At 42.9% G+C, this 18,931-nt stretch overlaps 3 protein-coding genes across 7 annotated transcripts; 2 read left to right on the top strand and 1 right to left on the bottom strand.

Annotated features, from left to right (window-relative positions):
• The first annotated feature begins 1,425 nt into the window (after nt 1–1,425).
• acta1b (actin alpha 1, skeletal muscle b) lies at nt 1,426–5,580 on the top strand. Its single transcript, XM_069174002.1, has 7 exons — nt 1,426–1,534; nt 2,380–2,516; nt 3,108–3,432; nt 3,786–3,947; nt 4,442–4,633; nt 4,749–4,930; nt 5,092–5,580. The coding sequence occupies exons 2-7, from the start codon at nt 2,388–2,390 to the stop codon at nt 5,233–5,235; spliced, it is 1,134 nt and encodes a 377-aa protein (XP_069030103.1). The 5' UTR covers nt 1,426–1,534; nt 2,380–2,387; the 3' UTR covers nt 5,236–5,580.
• Nucleotides 5,581–6,576: 996 nt separating this feature from the next.
• Nucleotides 6,577–9,845, top strand: ccsapb (centriole, cilia and spindle-associated protein b). Of its 5 annotated transcripts, none has more exons than XM_069174006.1 (5): nt 6,577–6,664; nt 7,613–8,013; nt 8,115–8,225; nt 8,437–8,657; nt 8,738–9,845. In XM_069174006.1, the coding sequence occupies exons 2-5, from the start codon at nt 7,638–7,640 to the stop codon at nt 8,918–8,920; spliced, it is 891 nt and encodes a 296-aa protein (XP_069030107.1). In that variant the 5' UTR covers nt 6,577–6,664; nt 7,613–7,637; the 3' UTR covers nt 8,921–9,845. The 5 variants fall into 5 exon arrangements, with proteins under 5 accessions (XP_069030107.1, XP_069030108.1, XP_069030104.1 ...); XM_069174007.1 differs by having other exon boundaries at nt 6,604–6,664; nt 7,632–8,013; XM_069174003.1 differs by lacking the exon at nt 6,577–6,664 and adding an exon at nt 6,678–7,528.
• Nucleotides 9,846–11,602: 1,757 nt separating this feature from the next.
• rab4a (RAB4a, member RAS oncogene family) lies at nt 11,603–18,516 on the bottom strand. Its single transcript, XM_069174009.1, has 8 exons — nt 18,311–18,516; nt 16,827–16,907; nt 16,290–16,404; nt 15,643–15,705; nt 15,363–15,517; nt 15,119–15,214; nt 14,691–14,836; nt 11,603–13,901 (listed from the first exon to the last, which is right to left on the bottom strand). The coding sequence occupies exons 1-7, from the start codon at nt 18,324–18,326 to the stop codon at nt 14,721–14,723; spliced, it is 642 nt and encodes a 213-aa protein (XP_069030110.1). The 5' UTR covers nt 18,327–18,516; the 3' UTR covers nt 11,603–13,901; nt 14,691–14,720.
• Between the last annotated feature and the right edge of the window lie 415 nt (nt 18,517–18,931).

The raw sequence follows: 18,931 nt of genomic DNA on the forward strand, positions 1-18,931 counted from the left end.
TTCACCTCTGAACGAAAGGTTTCATGATTTGTTGTGTTTTGTACTTGACATTCTTGTAACACGTGTTGTTTGCAGAACGGACTCTCCAGTTGTCTCCAGGTGTCATTACAGTTGCCACTTCTCATGGTGGTTTGTGACTCTCTCCTCTGTGTTAAATTATTTAATCTGTCTTTCCCTCTGTTCCTCTATCAACCCCTTGCCCCCGTCGAGTTTATTATAACCACTTTGGCACCTCCTCTTACACTGGTCTTCGTCTCACATGCTGCAACACACACTAACATACATGTGCAGGCATGTGCACACACTCTCCATTTGTCACACACACACACGTGCTCCCCTCCTCCATTGGAGTTATAATTAATCCAACTGCTCCAGTGACGGAGCAGAGTAGCTCCTGCAGATAAGGTTTCAGCTGTTGACTGTTCAAACAGATAGATCTGTGTGAATATTGAGCCATGTGGTCTGCAGAATAGAAGATTTTTAATTTACTTAATTAATTTGATAACATAAAGATAAAACTTGACTAATTCCAAAGGAATTTCTTGAATTAATTATTTATGTGCATTATTAAAACTGGTGGTTATGCAAGCATGGCATAATTAAGAAAAGGGATTCCAGTTTGCAATCTTTTCAAGCTGAAAAATAAGATCCTCTGTGCACACTCATCAATAATCAAAGTGATTTTTTACCATCACATGTTGTACTTTCATGTAAGGCTGTAGAACAGGATGTATAGATGCATAAAGTCCTCAAGTTTTCTACTCGTGACTGCATATTGAGCTATCAGACTACAACATTTAATGCAATCAATCAAAATAGTACTTCAATTTTTATTATTGACATTTTATGACTTGAATAATGAAGCATATATTAAACTGTTTACACACAGAATGTCAATGTTCAGCTTTTATCAGTTGATTTGAAGTCCTCTTGTATTCACCACCATAATGAGAATTGAAATCTTAATTGCCACTTTGCAGCAGCCTTCCTGGTTGACCTGTGTTCAGTTTGGACCCTGGCTCTCACTGGGGCCTAAATCTGTTCAGATGAGGGAAGCATTTTCCCATTTTAAGGCTGGATGAGGCCTACTAGCAGCAAATCTATAACCCTGCTTGGTAGCAACTGGCGTCTCCCCTAGAAACCCCCAGTGGCCCGCGCGCTCCTTATACGGCCCTCGAGGTGGGTCCGCGAGGCTCGATGGGAGGTCAAAGCGACAGTTCCATATATGGCGCGCGCTCTCCTCTCGTCGGGGCCGCGCAGCGTCACTTTTGATCCCCTCCTGAAACCTGCTGTGGATGGGGGGTCCCTCCTTCCCTCTGCGTGGCGCGCCTCCTTGCCGTGCCCCCCACCCACTCCTCTGCCTCGGCCTGTCAGCATCCTAATATGGCAGAGGGCCGGGATGGGGGCCAGTGCTGAGGTTTGTGAATGGTGGAGGTTGGGTATAAAAGGTGGACGATCAGTCCGAAAGACTGCAGCTGGTTCAGCAGTAGCACTGGTTCAGTCGTTCTCCCCGAGCCGCAGACACACTCCTAAGGTAAGACCCTGCTGCGACCTGCCACTCCTGAAGCCACACATCGAGGTTGGGACACCAGACTAGGTCTTTGACAACCACTGGAGCATCTACTGGAGCAAAACTTAGGCAGGAACCGCCGGGGACAGGAGGACCCGGGCAACGCAGGCATCTTTACTGAGGGATAGATTAGAGACCCGGAGGAGAGCATCTGAGGCCAGAAAGAAGACAGGCTGACTGGAGTCAAAGAAATACGTCTTGGACAGGGGAAACTTACCTTATCAGAGCTGGAAATCGATAGATAAATTGATAAACTAGATTGATCTGATTCGGCATCTTTACGGATGAACATCCTGAAAACGAGACTAATTAAAAAGCCGGATTAGTTTACCCAAGAAAAGATAATGAGACGAAGAGATCATTTGTAGATTTTGTTAAATTTCAGCACGACTTAGATCCTTGATTTGGCTTTAAAAAATTGAATAGGTTTACACTGCACAAATTAAAATAATTTAAAGAGCTGATCTTAGACAAGTCTCACTAGTATAGACATCTTAAGGTTTGGTCAGAATGTATTACTTTTAATGCGATTTTGTAGATTTAAAAGGGTTTATATGTCACGCTGAATGGCCTGGTGTCAGTGTGCCATGGATACATTTAGCGCATCCATGGGCCTGATCATTTTCTTGCTCCAGTAAATGTTATCGTTATTTTGAATCGTTTTAGTCTAACATTAAGAAAGCGGTTGTGAGCTTATGGAAAGCTCAAGGGTGAACCAAACTTTTTGTGTGGAAGTCATTTCTGTCACATACACTGCGTGAATTTGATTTAGTGAGCTGAAATATTTTTCTTCCAATCCTCTCTTACAGAAGCCATCATGTGTGACGACGATGAGACTACCGCCCTTGTGTGCGACAATGGCTCCGGCCTGGTAAAGGCTGGCTTCGCCGGAGACGATGCCCCCAGGGCTGTGTTCCCCTCCATCGTCGGCCGCCCCCGTCACCAGGTGAACAGCTTAGAAAACTTATAATAGGTTAGGCTTTAATAAAAGACTAATTGGCAGCAGTGACTAGTTCACACTGAGTTTACTTATCACACCCCAGCCAATTTATCCTACAATACAAAGAAATAAAATTCCTAATTTCAAAAATAATACATTCAATATTCGTACATTATTTTGTCAGAGACATGTTGCTGGAGGAATTAAAATATTTAACTGAGCTTTCATTATTTTAGTGTCAGAATTTCGGTTTTTTTTTTTTTTTTTTTTTTTTCGTACAGTTATTAACTAAAATCAGGGTGGAATAATGGATATTGAGCCATGTCATTTTGGCTCACTGTACCTTGAGCAATGCGGCCTCATTGAGCCTAAATTAGTCACAGATTAATTGACAGTCTCACAATTGATCTTTGTCTGTGTGTGACCTATACAGTCTTATTTGGCACATTCACGCAATGGTCACTATGCCTGTGTAAAGACTTTAATCTGTCCCCCCCCAAAAAAGGGTTATACAGGGTTATACAGGGTTATATATATGTATTGATTATTTGATGTCCCCGGCTAACCTTTCCTTTTTCTTCTCTCTTCCCCCTTCAGGGTGTCATGGTCGGTATGGGTCAGAAGGACTCCTACGTCGGCGACGAGGCCCAGAGCAAGAGAGGTATCCTGACTCTGAAGTACCCCATTGAGCACGGCATCATCACCAACTGGGACGACATGGAGAAGATCTGGCATCACACCTTCTACAACGAGCTGAGAGTGGCCCCCGAGGAGCACCCTACCCTGCTCACTGAGGCTCCCCTGAACCCCAAGGCCAACAGAGAGAAGATGACCCAGATCATGTTTGAGACCTTCAACGTCCCTGCCATGTATGTGGCCATCCAGGCTGTGCTGTCCCTGTACGCTTCCGGCCGTACCACCGGTAAGACTGACAACAACAAACAGCTGCTACTCATAACATAGACACAGCTTTATACATAACACATAGACAGGCACCGTTACTATAGAATAGTTTGTCACTGACAAATCCAACTGACTCGAATTACATCACATTTGCAACAAGTACTGACTGAGCCATTAATGGAGCATTTCCCAATTGAAGCCATTTTACGCACAACTTTAATTACGGTCGACCAGTCTTTCTGGGGCTGTTTATGCAAATACATGGCTCAGATTTTTTTTTTTTTCCTTCAAGAGTTCATATTACTTACAGCTTTACGCACGCAGGATTTTTGTTACTCGGCCTTTACTAAACTCCCCCCTTCCGCTCTTCAGGTATTGTGCTGGATGCTGGTGATGGTGTGACCCACAACGTCCCAGTCTATGAGGGTTACGCCCTTCCCCACGCCATCATGCGTCTGGACTTGGCTGGTCGCGATCTGACCGACTACCTGATGAAGATCCTGACTGAGCGTGGCTACTCTTTCGTGACCACCGGTGAGAAGCTCGGCCAACTCTTATAACAAAGGACCTGGAAGAAAGAATCAATCATCCAACTAGACTACTTTTTAGAAAGACATGATTTGGAAAAAGTAAAATCTAACTTACGGTTCAAAATTATTTTCACAACTTTATGTTTTCTTTAATCGGCATTTTGGAACCATTTGTTATGACAGCCTTGCGGAACCAAATCAAATATTTACGCACTATATATTGACAGCCATGCACAAAAATAAAGGCTAAGAACTTTGTGGAAATTATTATCCTAATTGGCACTGCTTTAACTGCCTTTGTGCGCGCCGTGCCTGACAATCCTATTCAAAATTGCGCATGTTATTTAACATTTTTAAGTGACAATGAATGTAGGTATTTCTGTAACACTGAGTAACTTTGTAGTTCAGCGCATTAAATCTGTTTGTTACGCTCACGGTATCTGTGGTCTCCACACTTTTGCGCTCTGAAATATAACTCATCAACTTGTCTCCCCACAGCTGAACGTGAGATCGTGCGCGACATCAAGGAGAAGCTGTGCTATGTGGCTCTGGACTTCGAGAATGAGATGGCCACCGCTGCCTCCTCCTCCTCCCTGGAGAAGAGCTACGAGCTTCCCGACGGTCAGGTGATCACCATCGGTAACGAGAGGTTCCGTTGCCCCGAGACCCTCTTCCAGCCTTCCTTCATCGGTACTTCAGACAATCAATTATTTCCCTTCAAATTACCAGCGTGCATTTGACATATGGTCGCCTTGTGCCCTACTGTGTACCCCCCTCTTAACACTTGTCCCTCTCATCTGACCAGGTATGGAGTCTGCTGGCATTCATGAGACTGCCTACAACAGCATCATGAAGTGCGACATTGACATCCGTAAGGATCTGTACGCCAACAATGTGCTCTCCGGCGGTACCACCATGTACCCTGGTATTGCTGACCGTATGCAGAAGGAGATCACTGCTCTGGCCCCCAGCACCATGAAGATCAAGGTACTTCAACCCTAAATCAAAAAGGGAAACTAAAAGCAATTTAGGCCGACTTTAAAGCGAAATATTTTACGCACGTCGAGACAATTACGCACATTATTCCTTCTGAACACTTGTTCAGTTTTAGATGCACTTTACTAATTCACTCTCTCCTCCTCCTCCAGATCATTGCTCCTCCCGAGAGGAAGTACTCCGTCTGGATCGGTGGCTCTATCCTGGCTTCCCTGTCCACCTTCCAGCAGATGTGGATCTCCAAGCAGGAGTACGATGAGGCAGGCCCCAGCATTGTCCACAGGAAGTGCTTCTAAATCCTCCATCTTCTGCTCCAGCTTCTCCATCATTTTTGCCACCACCTATCTGGAGATCAAGCAAGGAGGACGATCAACCTCTGCAGCACAGCAACAGTCGGTTGTCAATGGACTGTCTGTCTGCGCTATTGACAATCATGTGCATTTTTTATTCTTTTAAAATGTGCATATCTTATAACTGTCTGTTGTTTGTGTTGCACGGAGAAAGGCTGTGAAAAACCACCACTGAACCATGCATCCACCAAAAATCTTTAATAAAAAAAAATAACAACAACATGTTGCCCAACACATGTGAATGTAAGTGTATATACATATTGATAATTTATTAAAGTCCATTATTTGGTATTTTTGCCCCTGGCCTTGTTTTTCTGTCAGGAGAAAGACAATAGAAAATTTAAACAAAAGCTTTGGTGAAAATTACAACGGGAATACTCCAATGTGAGTGATTTCTAGCATTTGAAAGGGAAAATATAAAATTAATTTGCTCTCATAATCAGGCAAATACAATGGTATCTTAAAATAGCTACGATATTTAAGAATTTCATCACAAACTGGGGGAAAAAATGAATAATTAACAGAATAGCACTGACATAAAAGCCCAAGAGAAACCTATATGGCTGCAATACAAGCGACACATAATAGGCTACAGCTTTCTTAAACGAACTTGTTGCTCAGGGAAAGTTCCTAGATTTCCATCTCGGTATTGGCACAGGTCCCAGCATCATGGCTGGGTGAGGGAGGAAGGATGGTCCCCTCTGTCCCATCAGCTTGACTGCAGCTGGTTGGGGGCTGCTCGGTGAAAGAGGCGGAGAGAGGAGATGCCTTCAAGCTCTGAAAGTCGGAGTTTGACTTGCCAGGAATGCGCAAAGGCAGCAGCAGCGGCAGCAGCAGCTCCGCTTTAGACCGACACCTGACACCCGGCTCTGAATCCTGTTGAGCTGCCTGTCCTGCACGACCCTACACGCGTCACCGGCCGCCAGTCCATCTTTAGACAAAACCAGACCCCGTGTACAGTGGGGCATCTCCGCAGCCCCTACCTTATATGCATAGAGGCTCACCAGGTTGTCTGGGTGTGGGTTAAGGTCGAGGCTAAAAGCACAAAAGGAATTGGGCGCGTCTGGGGTGCGCACACTGACCTTTGAGCCAATGATAGACACACGAGCATTTTCACGATGCTCTCTACGGTAGAACAAAGTGTCCTTCCATCCTCTGTTACCACTTGATTGAAATCATTAGCAGCCAAATGGTTGACAATCACTGACCGCATTCCCGACATCCACCGGGGCCCACCTGTTGCGGGTGTGTTTGGCTTTTTAAAAACGTCTTCAAGTGGGCGGAGCTGTGCTCAGAGACGCAGCCTGTGCGATTACAGCAGCAGCGTCGTGAACGCCATCTGTTCTCCTCTGCTTCCGTGAAATCCGAGCCCGGTGTAAGTATATTTACTGTGCACAAAATTAGACTCTTGCTGCTCTGAAGCGCTCCTGTTAGGCCGTGCACTGTTGTTGACGAGGCTCGATATGGATTGTCAGTGAGATTTAGCGTTTACTGAGCTACATCTGCGGGCGCTGACAGGCGATTATCGGTGCCATGTATTACCTTATAATTAACAAAAATATATACATAACTCGGACACATTTTCCACGCGGGTGTAGTATCTATACGCACTTCTATTGCTCCAGGGAGCAACCATCAATTAACTAAACCAACATCCTGACACTCCGTTACACCGTAATGGCGTATGAGATACAATCTATTTTCTTGTATGCATATTTTAAAGCGCTGGGATACAGAACCGTCGTATTTCAGGAATGAAATTGGTTCTTTGCACCCAAGGAGGATATCAAAACTGTAGTGTTTTCATACATTGATGGCGGCTACCCTCCTTTTAATTTGTAGTATTCAACAGTGGTTTAGACCGCCGGAGCCAATCAGAGGAGGGGCTGGCACTTACGTCATCACGTTAAGGAAATTTCTGCTGCTGACGTTGTAACGGTTGATACGAGTTTCACCTGGGGGACACTTGTTGACAATAAAACGTCTACAGAGTTATCAGAGCAGACGTTTCCGGTTGCAATTTCATCAAAACTAGATTTTTGTCCTGTTCCCTGCCCACGGAGAGGCCAGCTAACCCCGGATGGGATGTAGGCGGGTTCTTCAGCCGGGTGAAGCCTCCAGCTGCTCTGCCATTGGTTGTAACTGCTTCCACTTGGTGGTTTAAATGTCCGGCAGAGATGCAAAACAAAGCGAGTAAGAGGAGACGCAGGAGGACCGTTTTTCTGGCTTATTACACAATGTTTGTAAACTCGTAGACAGTGCATATCCACATCATTATAACTCTCTCATACGTGCTCTTCTAAGGTTTGTTTCTGGATTGTAGTTCGAAGTGTTTTCTGCAGGACAAGATGGTGATGAAGAGGATCCGCTCGGAGTACATGAAGAAATTCAAAGACCCCAAATGGGAGACATACACTAAATGTTATGAGGAGATGGTGAAGTACCGTCTGACCCGCCGGCTTCTGGAGCAAACACACAACCCCTGGTTCTGGAACGGCACAGACAGTGATTCAGAATCCGGAGGAAGGAGCCCCCTGCCTCCCGGCCAGAACCAGGTCCGGGCTGAGACCAGCAGGCCGGAGGCTGAGCTGGAGGAGTGTGATGGGGCGAGGACGGAGCAGCAGACCAGAGCCACAGGACCGGTACCTAGGCTTCCTGTTCCTGACGAGGAGGAGGAGGAGGAGGAGGAGGAGGATGTGCCTGCTCTACAGTCTGCAGTCCATGGTAAATATAAGCTATATATATATATATATATATAAAAGATTGTACAACATGTTTGGATACATGTTTCTGTGCTGTACCGTATGATATTACTCTCCCCTCAGGCTCACAGTGTGATGGAGCTGGGGGGACAAGAGTACCGCAGGAGGAGAGAGAGGAGCATAGAGCCAGCAGCAGAGGCAGTAAACAGTTAATCTTTCCACACAGAGTCAAAGGTGATTCAGAGTAGAAAATACTGGTACACAGTTACAACATTGAGCCTCACGTATGTGTCAGCCCTGACATTATAATGAAAGGAGAATACGATTTCTTAGTTGCTCCCATTCAACTTCCATGCTTTCTGCTTTCACCACAGTGAAGACTTTTGACTTTTTGCCCCAGATTTGCTGGCAGTACTTTAACCTCTTTGTCTTTTTCTGTTTATAGAGAAAGACATCAGAGGACCCCAACCACTGCAGACTAAACCCTCCAAATCCTCAAAGCAAACTTGGCGCTCTCAGCGGGTCAAGCCTGCACCATCACGGCCGCCCGGGGAGGACAGCAAGGACAGCAAACATCCTTTTGCCCTTTATGGCTCGGGGGAGAAGGACGCAGACATCGCAAGCAGGAAGACACACAATGTTGGCCCTGCAGCTTCGACCAAAGAGGTAATCTTTCTGTCTGCTGTAGATCTGTAGATGCGGGACTACTATCAGGACCTACTAGTTAACGTTTATTTTCCCGGTAGATCCACGAGTCGGCTTTACGAGCTAAGACCAGGCGGGAGGTGGAGCGTCAGATCCAGACCCAGCAAACTGAGCGCCGGAGAGCCAAGTCTGCTGACCTGGACAAGACCCAAAGGCTGGTTCAACCTGAGTTTAACCCATGGCTCACTGAGTACATGCGCTCCTTCTCTGCTCGCTCTCGATAGGACACGCACGGCAAAACGGTTAGATCGGGATTTTAGACTATAATACAAAAATAAAGCCATTATTGTCTCTCACCTCTGAGGTTTAAACACCTACGGCTGTACAAAAGCTCCTAAATGTATATCAATCTCACATTCAGGATGCAAACTGACAAAACCCAGATGCTATCCACATTTTTTATATAAATCGATTTTAAAATATACAGTCCAATAGAAAAACATTTTACAGGGCAGAAGATACTCTTGAAAGAAATGTAATAGTAACTGTACACCAAATGGATACATCTATCATATACAGATATTTAGATGAGTCCAAAGTCCATTTTACAGCCATACTTAGATGCAGTCCCTTTAAACACATGCTATGTAAGATTAGAATAATCTTATGATAAGAATATTGTGCTAAGCACACGATGGCCCAGTCAGCTGAAAGTTCTTCTCCAATTTATGTGGCTTTTTAATGCGTGTAGGTATTTTCTTATTTGTGCTGTGTACAAAGTATTGAGCAACTGACAGATACAAGTCTGATCGTTTTACTGCTGTGAGCTGATTCTTGTTTGTGCAACGCTTGATAGATTTATCCTCATGGACATGATTTAGATAGATTGTGAATCACATCTCGCTGAAAGTTAAAATCACACCAGTAACATTTTTACTTTGACGTGTTGAAATGGTGGTTTGGACATTTATAAAATGGTATCGTAAAGCGATAAAATGGTTTTGCACTCAGCCGACCCGGTGCTAGGTGTGAAGGTGAATGAGTGTGACGTGTGTTTCTGTGGTACTGTGGATACTACAGGGTTTCTTTTAATCGATCAGTGATGGTCAGGGATTTTCCACCAGAAAAAATATCATGTTAAATATGACGTACAGAGAATTTAGATTCTTTTCAAAGCATAACAATTGAATATTTATTGATGAGGCCAGACTTCTTTATTATCATTATTGTTACTGAATATGCTTTACAGCCAAAACATGAACAACAGTGGATGTTAAGTTGATGTTTGAATTACCTCTATTCAGAAAAACTATTACTAATTAACTGTTTAGTTATGACCAAATCAAAAAGCACTTTGATAATTCATCACCTCTTTAAAAAAATATTTGTGCAGAATATCTGACTGACTAACTTTAGGTTTCCATGTAATTCATTCATCTTGCGTATCTTTTTGTATGTTTTTTGAATGTACTGAACATCAGAAAATTGTTTTTGTACTCGCATAAAAAGAACAACATGATTTGATAATAGATAAATATAACATCTGGGTTCTTCATGACTGGTGAAACCATGAGAAATCAGATCCCACTTCTAGTGATCATGACAAAATCAGCTCTGTGCCATAAAGACTCTGCGATTATTGTTATTGCTGTGAATGTTATGCAGAAAAAGAAGAGAGTTAGAGGCCCGTGCTTTACATTCAGACTTCTACATTTAAAAAAATCTGTTGTTGTCACGACGTTGAGTTCAGTATGACATTTCTTAATTTGCTTTTGTAATGATTTGGTTTTTATGTGGTTTTAAGTTATTTTGAAATATAGTTTTGTGCAATATTATGATACTTTAAAAATGTATTTGAGCCAGTGTGTTTTAGATGTGGGGAGCTTGGACAATCTTAGAGAACAGGAGTGAAACAGGGGACTTAATTTCTTATTTACTTCTTTATTAGTTATATATGAATTATGTATAGGGAGGCTGTAGCTCAGTCGGTAGAGTGGGTTGCACACTAATCACTAGGTTGGTGGTTCAATCACACCTCCTCCTGTCCACATGTCTATGTGTCCTTGAGCAAGACACTGAGCCCTAACATTGCTCCCGATGGTGTTTTAAGTCGCTTTGGATAAAAGCGTCAGCTTAATGTAATGAGACCAAACTTATTAGTGGAGCTCCTGTTTATACTTTAAACATTTTACATGAGGTGAGGAGACAAGGAGAGTGTGGGTGTATCTGGTCATGTGCGGCAGTGGTCCAACAAGCCTAAATAGTCCTTCTGATCGGTACCATCCTAAATGATCATCCCACCGTAGAATTTTTAATCAGTAATGAGGAATTGAAATTATGACAGTCCTAAAATTTGACAGTGCAGTTGGGTTTTAGTGACAAAGGAAAGAGAGAACCAGACTTACTGCGTGTGTTTCTGAAAGGTCCTCATTTTACAAATAACTGATGAAATGTTGTTGATCTAATGTGCTGATGACATAAAGTGTTGAAGAACTAAAGTACTGTAAACTGTATAATTTTGTACATTTGTCTGTTTACATAGTAGGCTCTTAACCTACTGTATGTACATAATTCAGTGATTTAGAAGACAACACTTGGGCTTACAGTGAATAGTGCGGCGCAAAGCTTTGAATAAATAATAAAATTCCACATGTCTATTTGTCTCCACCATATTACACATTATTATCGAGACTTTGAGTTGAACCTTATTTGGCATCACAAAAACAACACACCATTTCAGTGTGCCTTAAAGCTAAGACTTAGCTCTGCTTAGTCTGTGTTTCTCAGTGGCTCATAGAACGACATCATGCATTAACTGTGCGTAGTTGAGTTTGTGACATTCTATGAGACTGCTTCGTGTTTCCTGTTCATCACAGCTTAACAAAGCTGTTTGAAATTTGTCTTAGGTCAAAGATGGCAAAAAAAAAAAAAAAAAAAAAAAAAAAAAAAAAAAAAAATGTCCGATGCTATATTTGTTGTAGTTTTTATTTTAAAAACATATGCTTTAACACAATAAATTAAAAATCTATGATATTCATAATGACAGGAGAAAAAGAGACGTACATAAATACAAACAAAAGGACATAAACACAGAACAACCTGAGGTGGAGCAGCTAAAGCCACCATCAGGTGTCAAACACTTGGGGGTTCCTCTCTAATATGAAATATTTCTAGTGTTTGAAACGTGCCTAATTCAAATCAAATTTTTAAGGGATAAAAAATATTAACAAATTAAAAGCATAACCACGTGATGCAGTGCACCAATTAAAAAAAAACTATAATCTGCAAAAATTCCCAAATTTAGGTTTTTAGATGAGCGCTTAATGTGGTCGGAAGTTTAAAACAGGAGACAAAAATAAATAAAGCACACGAGATAAGTTTTATACCACTGATAAAAGTAGAAATGCGTTTAGTTAGTATCACCCACAGCTGGCAGCAGTCAGTCAGGTACTCATGTAAACAGGCAACATTTATAGAAGTGACAGAGATCAGCCATTTGTCTTAACTGGAATCCTTTGGAAAAAGACGTGTTACACCACCAAACAACTCCACTGAAAGGTGAATGTGCTGCTGTGAATTTAAAGATGACATGTAACTTTCACACAAATGATCCCAATAAACTTAAAACGTCTGCTCAGAACATTTCAGGCTGCCTCAGTGTTTTTCTCTGTGAGCATTGTCATCGTCACAGCATTTTTTTTTTTCTTCTTCTTCATGATAATAAAGTCCACTTCAACTCATCCCGTTTACAAATACACACGAGATGCCAGTGTATTGTAGCGTCACATGATAATATAGTGGAGTATGAAACAAATGCTTAATATGATATCTACTTTAATATACATATAATATCTTTCATAAATGAAATACTCTGATATTCTGTTTGAGAAAACATGCGTCAGTCTCTATATACACAAACTCTGTACAGTGTCTGATGCTTCGGGGGAACAGGAAGAGAGAAAAAGGGGATGTAAACAATGCAAGACAGTTCGGGGTGGAGGACGAGAGGGTCGGCAAGCTGAGGATGTGTAAATTAGTGGCTGCATTAGCAGGGGGCCCTTTTCTAGGAGATACGGTGTGTATGAAGGGAGTGGAAGAGGCACACAGGGAGTGAAAAGAGTACAGGTCATCAGTAGACTGTTGGTGGTGTGTTAAAAACAGGTGAGAGGGAAGTTAGCAGGTAATTAGAGCAGGTGGCTGGAGGAGGAGAAGTACTATAAGGGGAGGGTCTTAAATTAAGGAATGGTTCAGCAATTTGGGGAATTTGTCTTCTTGCTAAGAGTTAGATGATAAAAATCGATACTTCGTGTTAGTACACCATTGGTACTTTCCATTTACATCGGAAGTCAGGGCTGGGAATGACATCACACCTGAGTGACGGCGATCCAGTGCAACTAATTGGAAAAGCCCTGCGTTGTTAGTGTACTAGGTGATAAATCATTACGCAGTATTTGGCACATGCAAACGCCGCAGCAACACATCCACAGATAGCAGCTGGACGGTAATGTGTGCACGGCTGATTTAACGAGACACAAATCAGACAACGGTGCTAATAAACGGTATCGGAGCGTTCACTACAATTGACATAGGAACAGCCATTTTGGATTTTGAGATCAGGGTTAGCGAGGTTCCTTTGACTTTCCAAGTCAGAAATAAAACTGCAAAGGGCGTTCTGGTAAAAATGTCCCCACATGAAACTCACCGTTCAAATGGTACCAACTACCAACCTGGAGGCGGTATGCAGTCAGCTTCGCTTAGCAAACAGGTTTGCATGGCTTGCTCCAAAATTAAAGAAATCAACCTACGGAGACTTTTTAAGCTAACTAATTACCAGTTATATCTTTTTAGTTTCCTACAGAAAATGCAAGAAGGCCCATTTCTCAAAGTGTAGACTATTCCTTTAAGTAGTTTAGCTGGAATGCAGGTGTCTTTAAAAATTTGATGATCTGGGTGAGCAGGTGTGGAGTAGAAAGGCAGGAATTGCACGTCCTAGTTGGAGGGTCGGAGAGAGTTTGGTCCAATAGAGGAGCAGACTGTTGGAGGGTGGGCGGTCTCTGGTTACCTTGGAGATCTTCAGAGTTCTAAGAAGGGGGTGTGGCTGGGACGTCCGCAGCCATGACAATGACGGTTCTGAAGATTGTGAAGGTTCTGAAGGGTCCGTGCAAAGGTCGAAGATCAAAGGTCAGGGAGGGCTCACCAGCATAGCAACCTGAACCCGACATGGTTGGGTCCCCCATGGCTGTTCTTCTCCTGGTCTTCACAAACCTGTCAGCAACACATAAGCAAAGGTGCGTCAACAACTTGCATGTAAATATCCAATGAGCGATTCTCATCAATACTGGGCAAAGAAATGCAGAGGTGTGTTCCACTTCCTGTTTGAAAGCTGCTCCACAACCATGTCAACTAACAAAAAAAGCAGCGTCTGTTTAGCCAAAGCCTGATGCATCTTATTCCTCTGTGCCATAGACCTCCACTGTGGTCCACATCCCTATCTGGACAAATCCACATCTGAGTAAAGTGCTACTCAAAAGATTGCACTATTTACACCTGTGCGAATAAATTTGAAACCCACAGCGCTCAGGTGCTTTCGGAAAGTATTTAGCCTTTTTCTTAATTTCTTCAGGATTGTCTTCCCATGGAGCAAATGATCATTAGGCTCCAGACAAGCTGGGGAAGTCAGAGAGTACCGAGACAGAATGATGCCTTGTTGGTTTTGGTCCTTTCATGAGATACGTTGATAACAACATAAAATACTCACTAATTATTGATTACCAGCAGGAAAATCCTCTCAGATAACTGTGATGAAGGCATCCCATAGATGTATCCGTTCACATTTAATACAGTTTGAGATTTTTGACTAAATTAAAAATAGCCTCAAAGCTCGTCCACTGTGACCCGACGAGAGACAGGAGTGCACAGAGCTGAGCAGGATTTCACGTCACCGCCTCTCAGTGTGAGAGGGCGACTCTTGTTTTTCCAGCATAAAACAGTAAAAACATCCTTGTTTTGTGAAAAGCACACCGTCCAAACACAGCAGTACTCTGGTCCGTTCACCTTGTCTGTCTATGTTACAGGAAACGTCCACTAGCAGCCGCACTCCTGGGTGCCCTGCGGCTGAGCACGACGAGGGGAACGAAGCTGTCGTAGCGCAGCGTCGCCATACTGGATGCCCGACCCCATCCTCTCTGGATCCAGCTCCCCTGAAAAAGAGATGAGGTCAGTGAGGAGATAGAAAAGTAAGAGTGTGATGACACCATACTCACATAAGCAGCGTTATAGCTGCTCTTACTTATGAAAATTGTATTTGAGTTTGGGCACTGAATTTTACTGCCAGTAGAGAAAAGGTGGGTAAATCATCCGTGTGGGTTCACTGAGCCTGTTTATAACACTAGTTTGGAGTCCTAATGAAGCCTGCCTCTTGATCCTGTTAGGATAAGAGGGGATTTAGAGTCAGGGGTTACAGTTATGGGAGAAGCTCCTACCTGACTCTATCTTGTTGAGGATTTTCCGAGCACACTGGACGAAGGCCTCTTCAACGTTCTCCCCCGTTAGAGCGCTGGTCTCCAGGAACATCAGCTCTAACGCACACAAGTCACTGATTAGAGCTGCCGCTGGTGTCAGCACCAAAATCAACACAAGTGGAATACTTTCATATAATTGACAGGCTAATGACACACACACATATAATTATAAATTAAGACGTTCCTCAGCTGTTGTTCATCTTACCGTTCTCCTGAGCGAAGCGAGACGCCTCCAGGAACGTGACCTCTCTGTCAGCGTCCAGGTCCTTCTTGTTACCACACAGGATGATGACAATGTTCTGACTCGCCAGCATCCTGGCGTCACTCAGCCACGTGGTCAGAGCGTTGTACGTCTCTCGACTGCAGCGCGGAGAGAAACGGGGAGAAACGAAGAAAAAAGAAAGCAAGAGGGAGACACATTACATTTCAGAACTGGGACGGGAGCGAACGGGAAAAACAAACATTGACATCACAATGTGTGATACCTCGTGATATCATAGACCAGCAGGGCTCCTGCGGCTCCTCGGTAATAACTCCTGGTCACAGACCTGACACACACACACACACAGTCGAAACAAACAGGTTGTAACTTTTAGATTTAGAGAAACGGCAAACTTTTCAGATTAAAGTCTCCTCTGGACGGACAAACATTATAATTCAGAGACATTCTGACGAGATTATAAAGTGGAGCAAGTGAAATTAACACTGTCTCTGTAACAGCAATCACCACAAGACAAAGCAGCAAACAATCCAATCAGTGTGTCTGACAAGTGACAATGTTGGCCGTGTAAAAAGTTTATTCAACTTTCATTTAAGTTATTTCCACATTTTCTCCCAGAACTCCTGAAAAGACTCTTCATCCTGTCCACCTCTCAGTATATGGAATCACTGTTAGTGTGAACATTTAACTTATCAAATAAAATCTAGCTGCCATATTCAATGACCGCCACCACTACTCGTTGATATAGAATCTATTTGTTCAGCTCTTTGTTTCTCCTCAAATACTCCCGTGTCAGTGATCTTTTACCGCGGTGTGGTGACTTACATTTAGCCGGTTAATGTTCAGGGTTAAGCTCTAAACTTGCCAGCTGTTGAAGTGAAGCTCCAGGTTCTTGTTGGGGATTTGTCCTACCTGAACCTTTCTTGTCCTGCAGTGTCCCAAATCTGCAGTTTGACCATTTTGTTGACCACGCTGATGATCTTAGAGCCAAACTCCACTCCAATCGTGTGGTTGGATTCATCTTTAACTGGAAGACAATATGAGGCTTTGAATTATGTCATTGTTTTTAAATAAGTGGACATCATAGTGAGGTTCAACGGTATAGCTTTACAGTAAAACCAAAACGGACTCTATAAGAGACTGAATATCACAATCTTGTCCTAACACATCTCTAGAGGCATGATGTTGTCCCTGAACTACAAAAAAAAAAAGACTTTGTGCCGATTATGCTTTTAATACTGATTTTAACACACCTACAATTTTACTGCGTTACAGCCTGCAATGCAGTGTGAATTACAGGTGTATTGTTTTCCTGTTTGTCTGAGGGACCTTAATATAGAGCAGAGTCTTACTTATGGATGTCACAGGACTGCATTTACATGAGGAGTCAGAGAAGCAGTCTGTGTGAGCAGTAAACAGTGAGCAGTGTGCTGCGTCTGTCCGACTTACATCTCTTCTCTATGAACTGGTGCAGCAGACAGGATTTGCCTGTCCCGGCGTTCCCAATCACCAGGAATTTAAACAGGAAATCTGTCGGGGCAAAACAGAAATAAGATACAACATAACACAGGATTTAACTTCTGTTAATGGCATTCAAGGCTGTCACACTAATATACCAACTGGGCCATTATTATCAGACAGTATTAGTTTTGGCTAGTTATATATGCCGGCTGATATGTGTTAAAAAAAAAAAAAAAGACAAGTAGTATGTAGAAAAGTTGTTTAAATCTAATCTAATTCTTAGTACCACATCTTAGTCAGGATGAATTTCACGACTCCACAAATATATGATGCTCTTGTAGAATATGATGATTACTGTGGATTAAACTGACCAACGGTACATAAACCATAAGATTAAGTACCGCAGTAAAATACACATTATTGCAGCAATAATATTCATCCAAAAACATCATAGTAAAACACTGTCAGGGAGCATTTTACTGCAGTGTGTATTCTTGATACTTTAAGTACATTTTGTCGGTAATACCTGCATACTTTTACTTAAGTGAGGTTTTGAAAACAGGGCTTTTACTTGTATTGGAGTTTCACACTGGTATTAGTACTTTTACTAAAGTAAAGGACCGAATGACTTTTTCCACCCCTGGAAAATATTAAATTCTCTGATTCCTGCTTCTTAAATGTAAATATGTTCTGGTTCTTTTAGTCCTACATGATAATAAACTTCATATCTTTTGGCTGTGGACGGTTGATCAGGTCAAAACAACACATTTTAGGCTGCACATTTGGCTTTGAGAAACACTGGTCGACATTTTTCCATCATCTGACCTTTTAAAAATCACAACCAGTCAATTAATGGAGGAAATAATTGATAGATTGTTTTGATAATCACGAGCACAGCGGTTAGTTGCAGCCCTAAATACACCATAAACAGATTACAGCAGGTATTTCATGGCAACCTGACTTGTCTGATGTAAACACACTCCCGTCTGCGGGACGGACGAGTTCAGTCTCATAAATTAAAGAGCCTGTATGGATGATGGTGGGGCTGTGCGGGGTCATCCCAGCTACACCTCAAAATCAGGCTCAAACTCGTGTGAAAATAGTGAAGCTGGGAGAATAAAACCACGGTTATGTGTTGTTTAACATTACAGGACACACAGCTCAGACACGCCAGCTGAGAGACCGTGAGCCGCGCCAGCTTCCGGTCTTTTCCGATCAGCTCTCGGCTGGTTCGTCACCTTTGCACAGTCGCTCTGTTTTGTGCCCACGATTACAGCGAAACTCTGCGTGGATTTACTCACGCTGACATGGCAATTTCAAGGCCAGCAGCCTTCACCGACGGGCTCGGCTAGCCTGTCAGCTATCTGTTTACGATGAGGAAAAAGCTCCCTCGGCACACCTGCCTCGCCTTATCGCATCTCTGTGGCTACGAGGAGTTAATACTGGCCACTTGGCGAAAACAGCCTCCTTACCGTATGACTCCGACATCGCCACTGTGGCGGTTTGATAGCAAAAAAAAAAAGGACGGGACGGAGGAGTAGAAGTTGACAGATGGCGACCTAGCTAAGTAAAGGAAAAAATAGTCCTGTTGATGATTTCCGCGGATTCCAGCTGATTTTTCCCTCCGACTTCCCGTACGTTGTTTGTTTCAAAATAAAAGCCGTCGACGATCCCAACCGCCAGGGTTTTATAGTGACGTCAGACTCCCGCAGGGTGGCGCTTTTTGACCGTTTCAGACTTTTTGGTAAATGTTCAGCTTTTATACGTAGTCTATAGTTCAGACTTTGTTTTAACCCTCCTGTTAAATTGTGGTTCAAATAAAAAAAAATATTATTATTTTTTTTTTTTTTTTAAAAACGGGAAAAATATTTTCTATATATTTTTTTTCTGTTTGGATTAATTACTGGAATAAACAAGTAAATAGATCAACCCCCCTCGATCCTTAAAGTTTGCCTTTACAGATAACACAGCCATGGTCTCTTATTGTCCCCAAAAAAAAGGCCAACATGTTATCGTCACGAACACAATCCATAAGGACGCCATGCGCAGCAGCTCCGGTCCACAAGGGGTCACTTGTGTTTGATAAATGTTTT

This window comes from Embiotoca jacksoni, unplaced genomic scaffold (assembly GCF_022577435.1).
Source record: "Embiotoca jacksoni isolate LCO1_2020_lvr unplaced genomic scaffold, fEmbJac1.0.p SCAF_6, whole genome shotgun sequence".
Taxonomy (NCBI): Eukaryota; Metazoa; Chordata; class Actinopteri; family Embiotocidae; genus Embiotoca; species Embiotoca jacksoni.

What these genes read in the sequence shown, in the direction of transcription:
- acta1b (XM_069174002.1), top strand. Translation starts at nt 2,388, where the DNA reads ATGTGTGACGACGATGAGACTACCGCCCTTGTGTGCGACAATGGCTCC. An exon ending in CTACTCTTTCGTGACCACCG is followed by an intron (nt 3,948 to 4,441) that starts GTGAGAAGCTCG and finishes GTCTCCCCACAG; the next exon opens with CTGAACGTGAGATCGTGCGC. An exon ending in CCAGCACCATGAAGATCAAG is followed by an intron (nt 4,931 to 5,091) that starts GTACTTCAACCC and finishes CTCCTCCTCCAG; the next exon opens with ATCATTGCTCCTCCCGAGAG.
- ccsapb (XM_069174003.1), top strand. Translation starts at nt 7,467, where the DNA reads ATGCAAAACAAAGCGAGTAAGAGGAGACGCAGGAGGACCGTTTTTCTG. An exon ending in TCTACAGTCTGCAGTCCATG is followed by an intron (nt 8,014 to 8,114) that starts GTAAATATAAGC and finishes CTCTCCCCTCAG; the next exon opens with GCTCACAGTGTGATGGAGCT. An exon ending in CTTTCCACACAGAGTCAAAG is followed by an intron (nt 8,226 to 8,436) that starts GTGATTCAGAGT and finishes TTCTGTTTATAG; the next exon opens with AGAAAGACATCAGAGGACCC.
- rab4a (XM_069174009.1), bottom strand. An exon ending in CCAGTTCATAGAGAAGAGAT is followed by an intron (nt 16,405 to 16,826) that starts GTAAGTCGGACA and finishes ATTGTCTTCCAG; the next exon opens with TTAAAGATGAATCCAACCAC. An exon ending in TCGCTTCGCTCAGGAGAACG is followed by an intron (nt 15,215 to 15,362) that starts GTAAGATGAACA and finishes TGTGTGCGTTAG; the next exon opens with AGCTGATGTTCCTGGAGACC.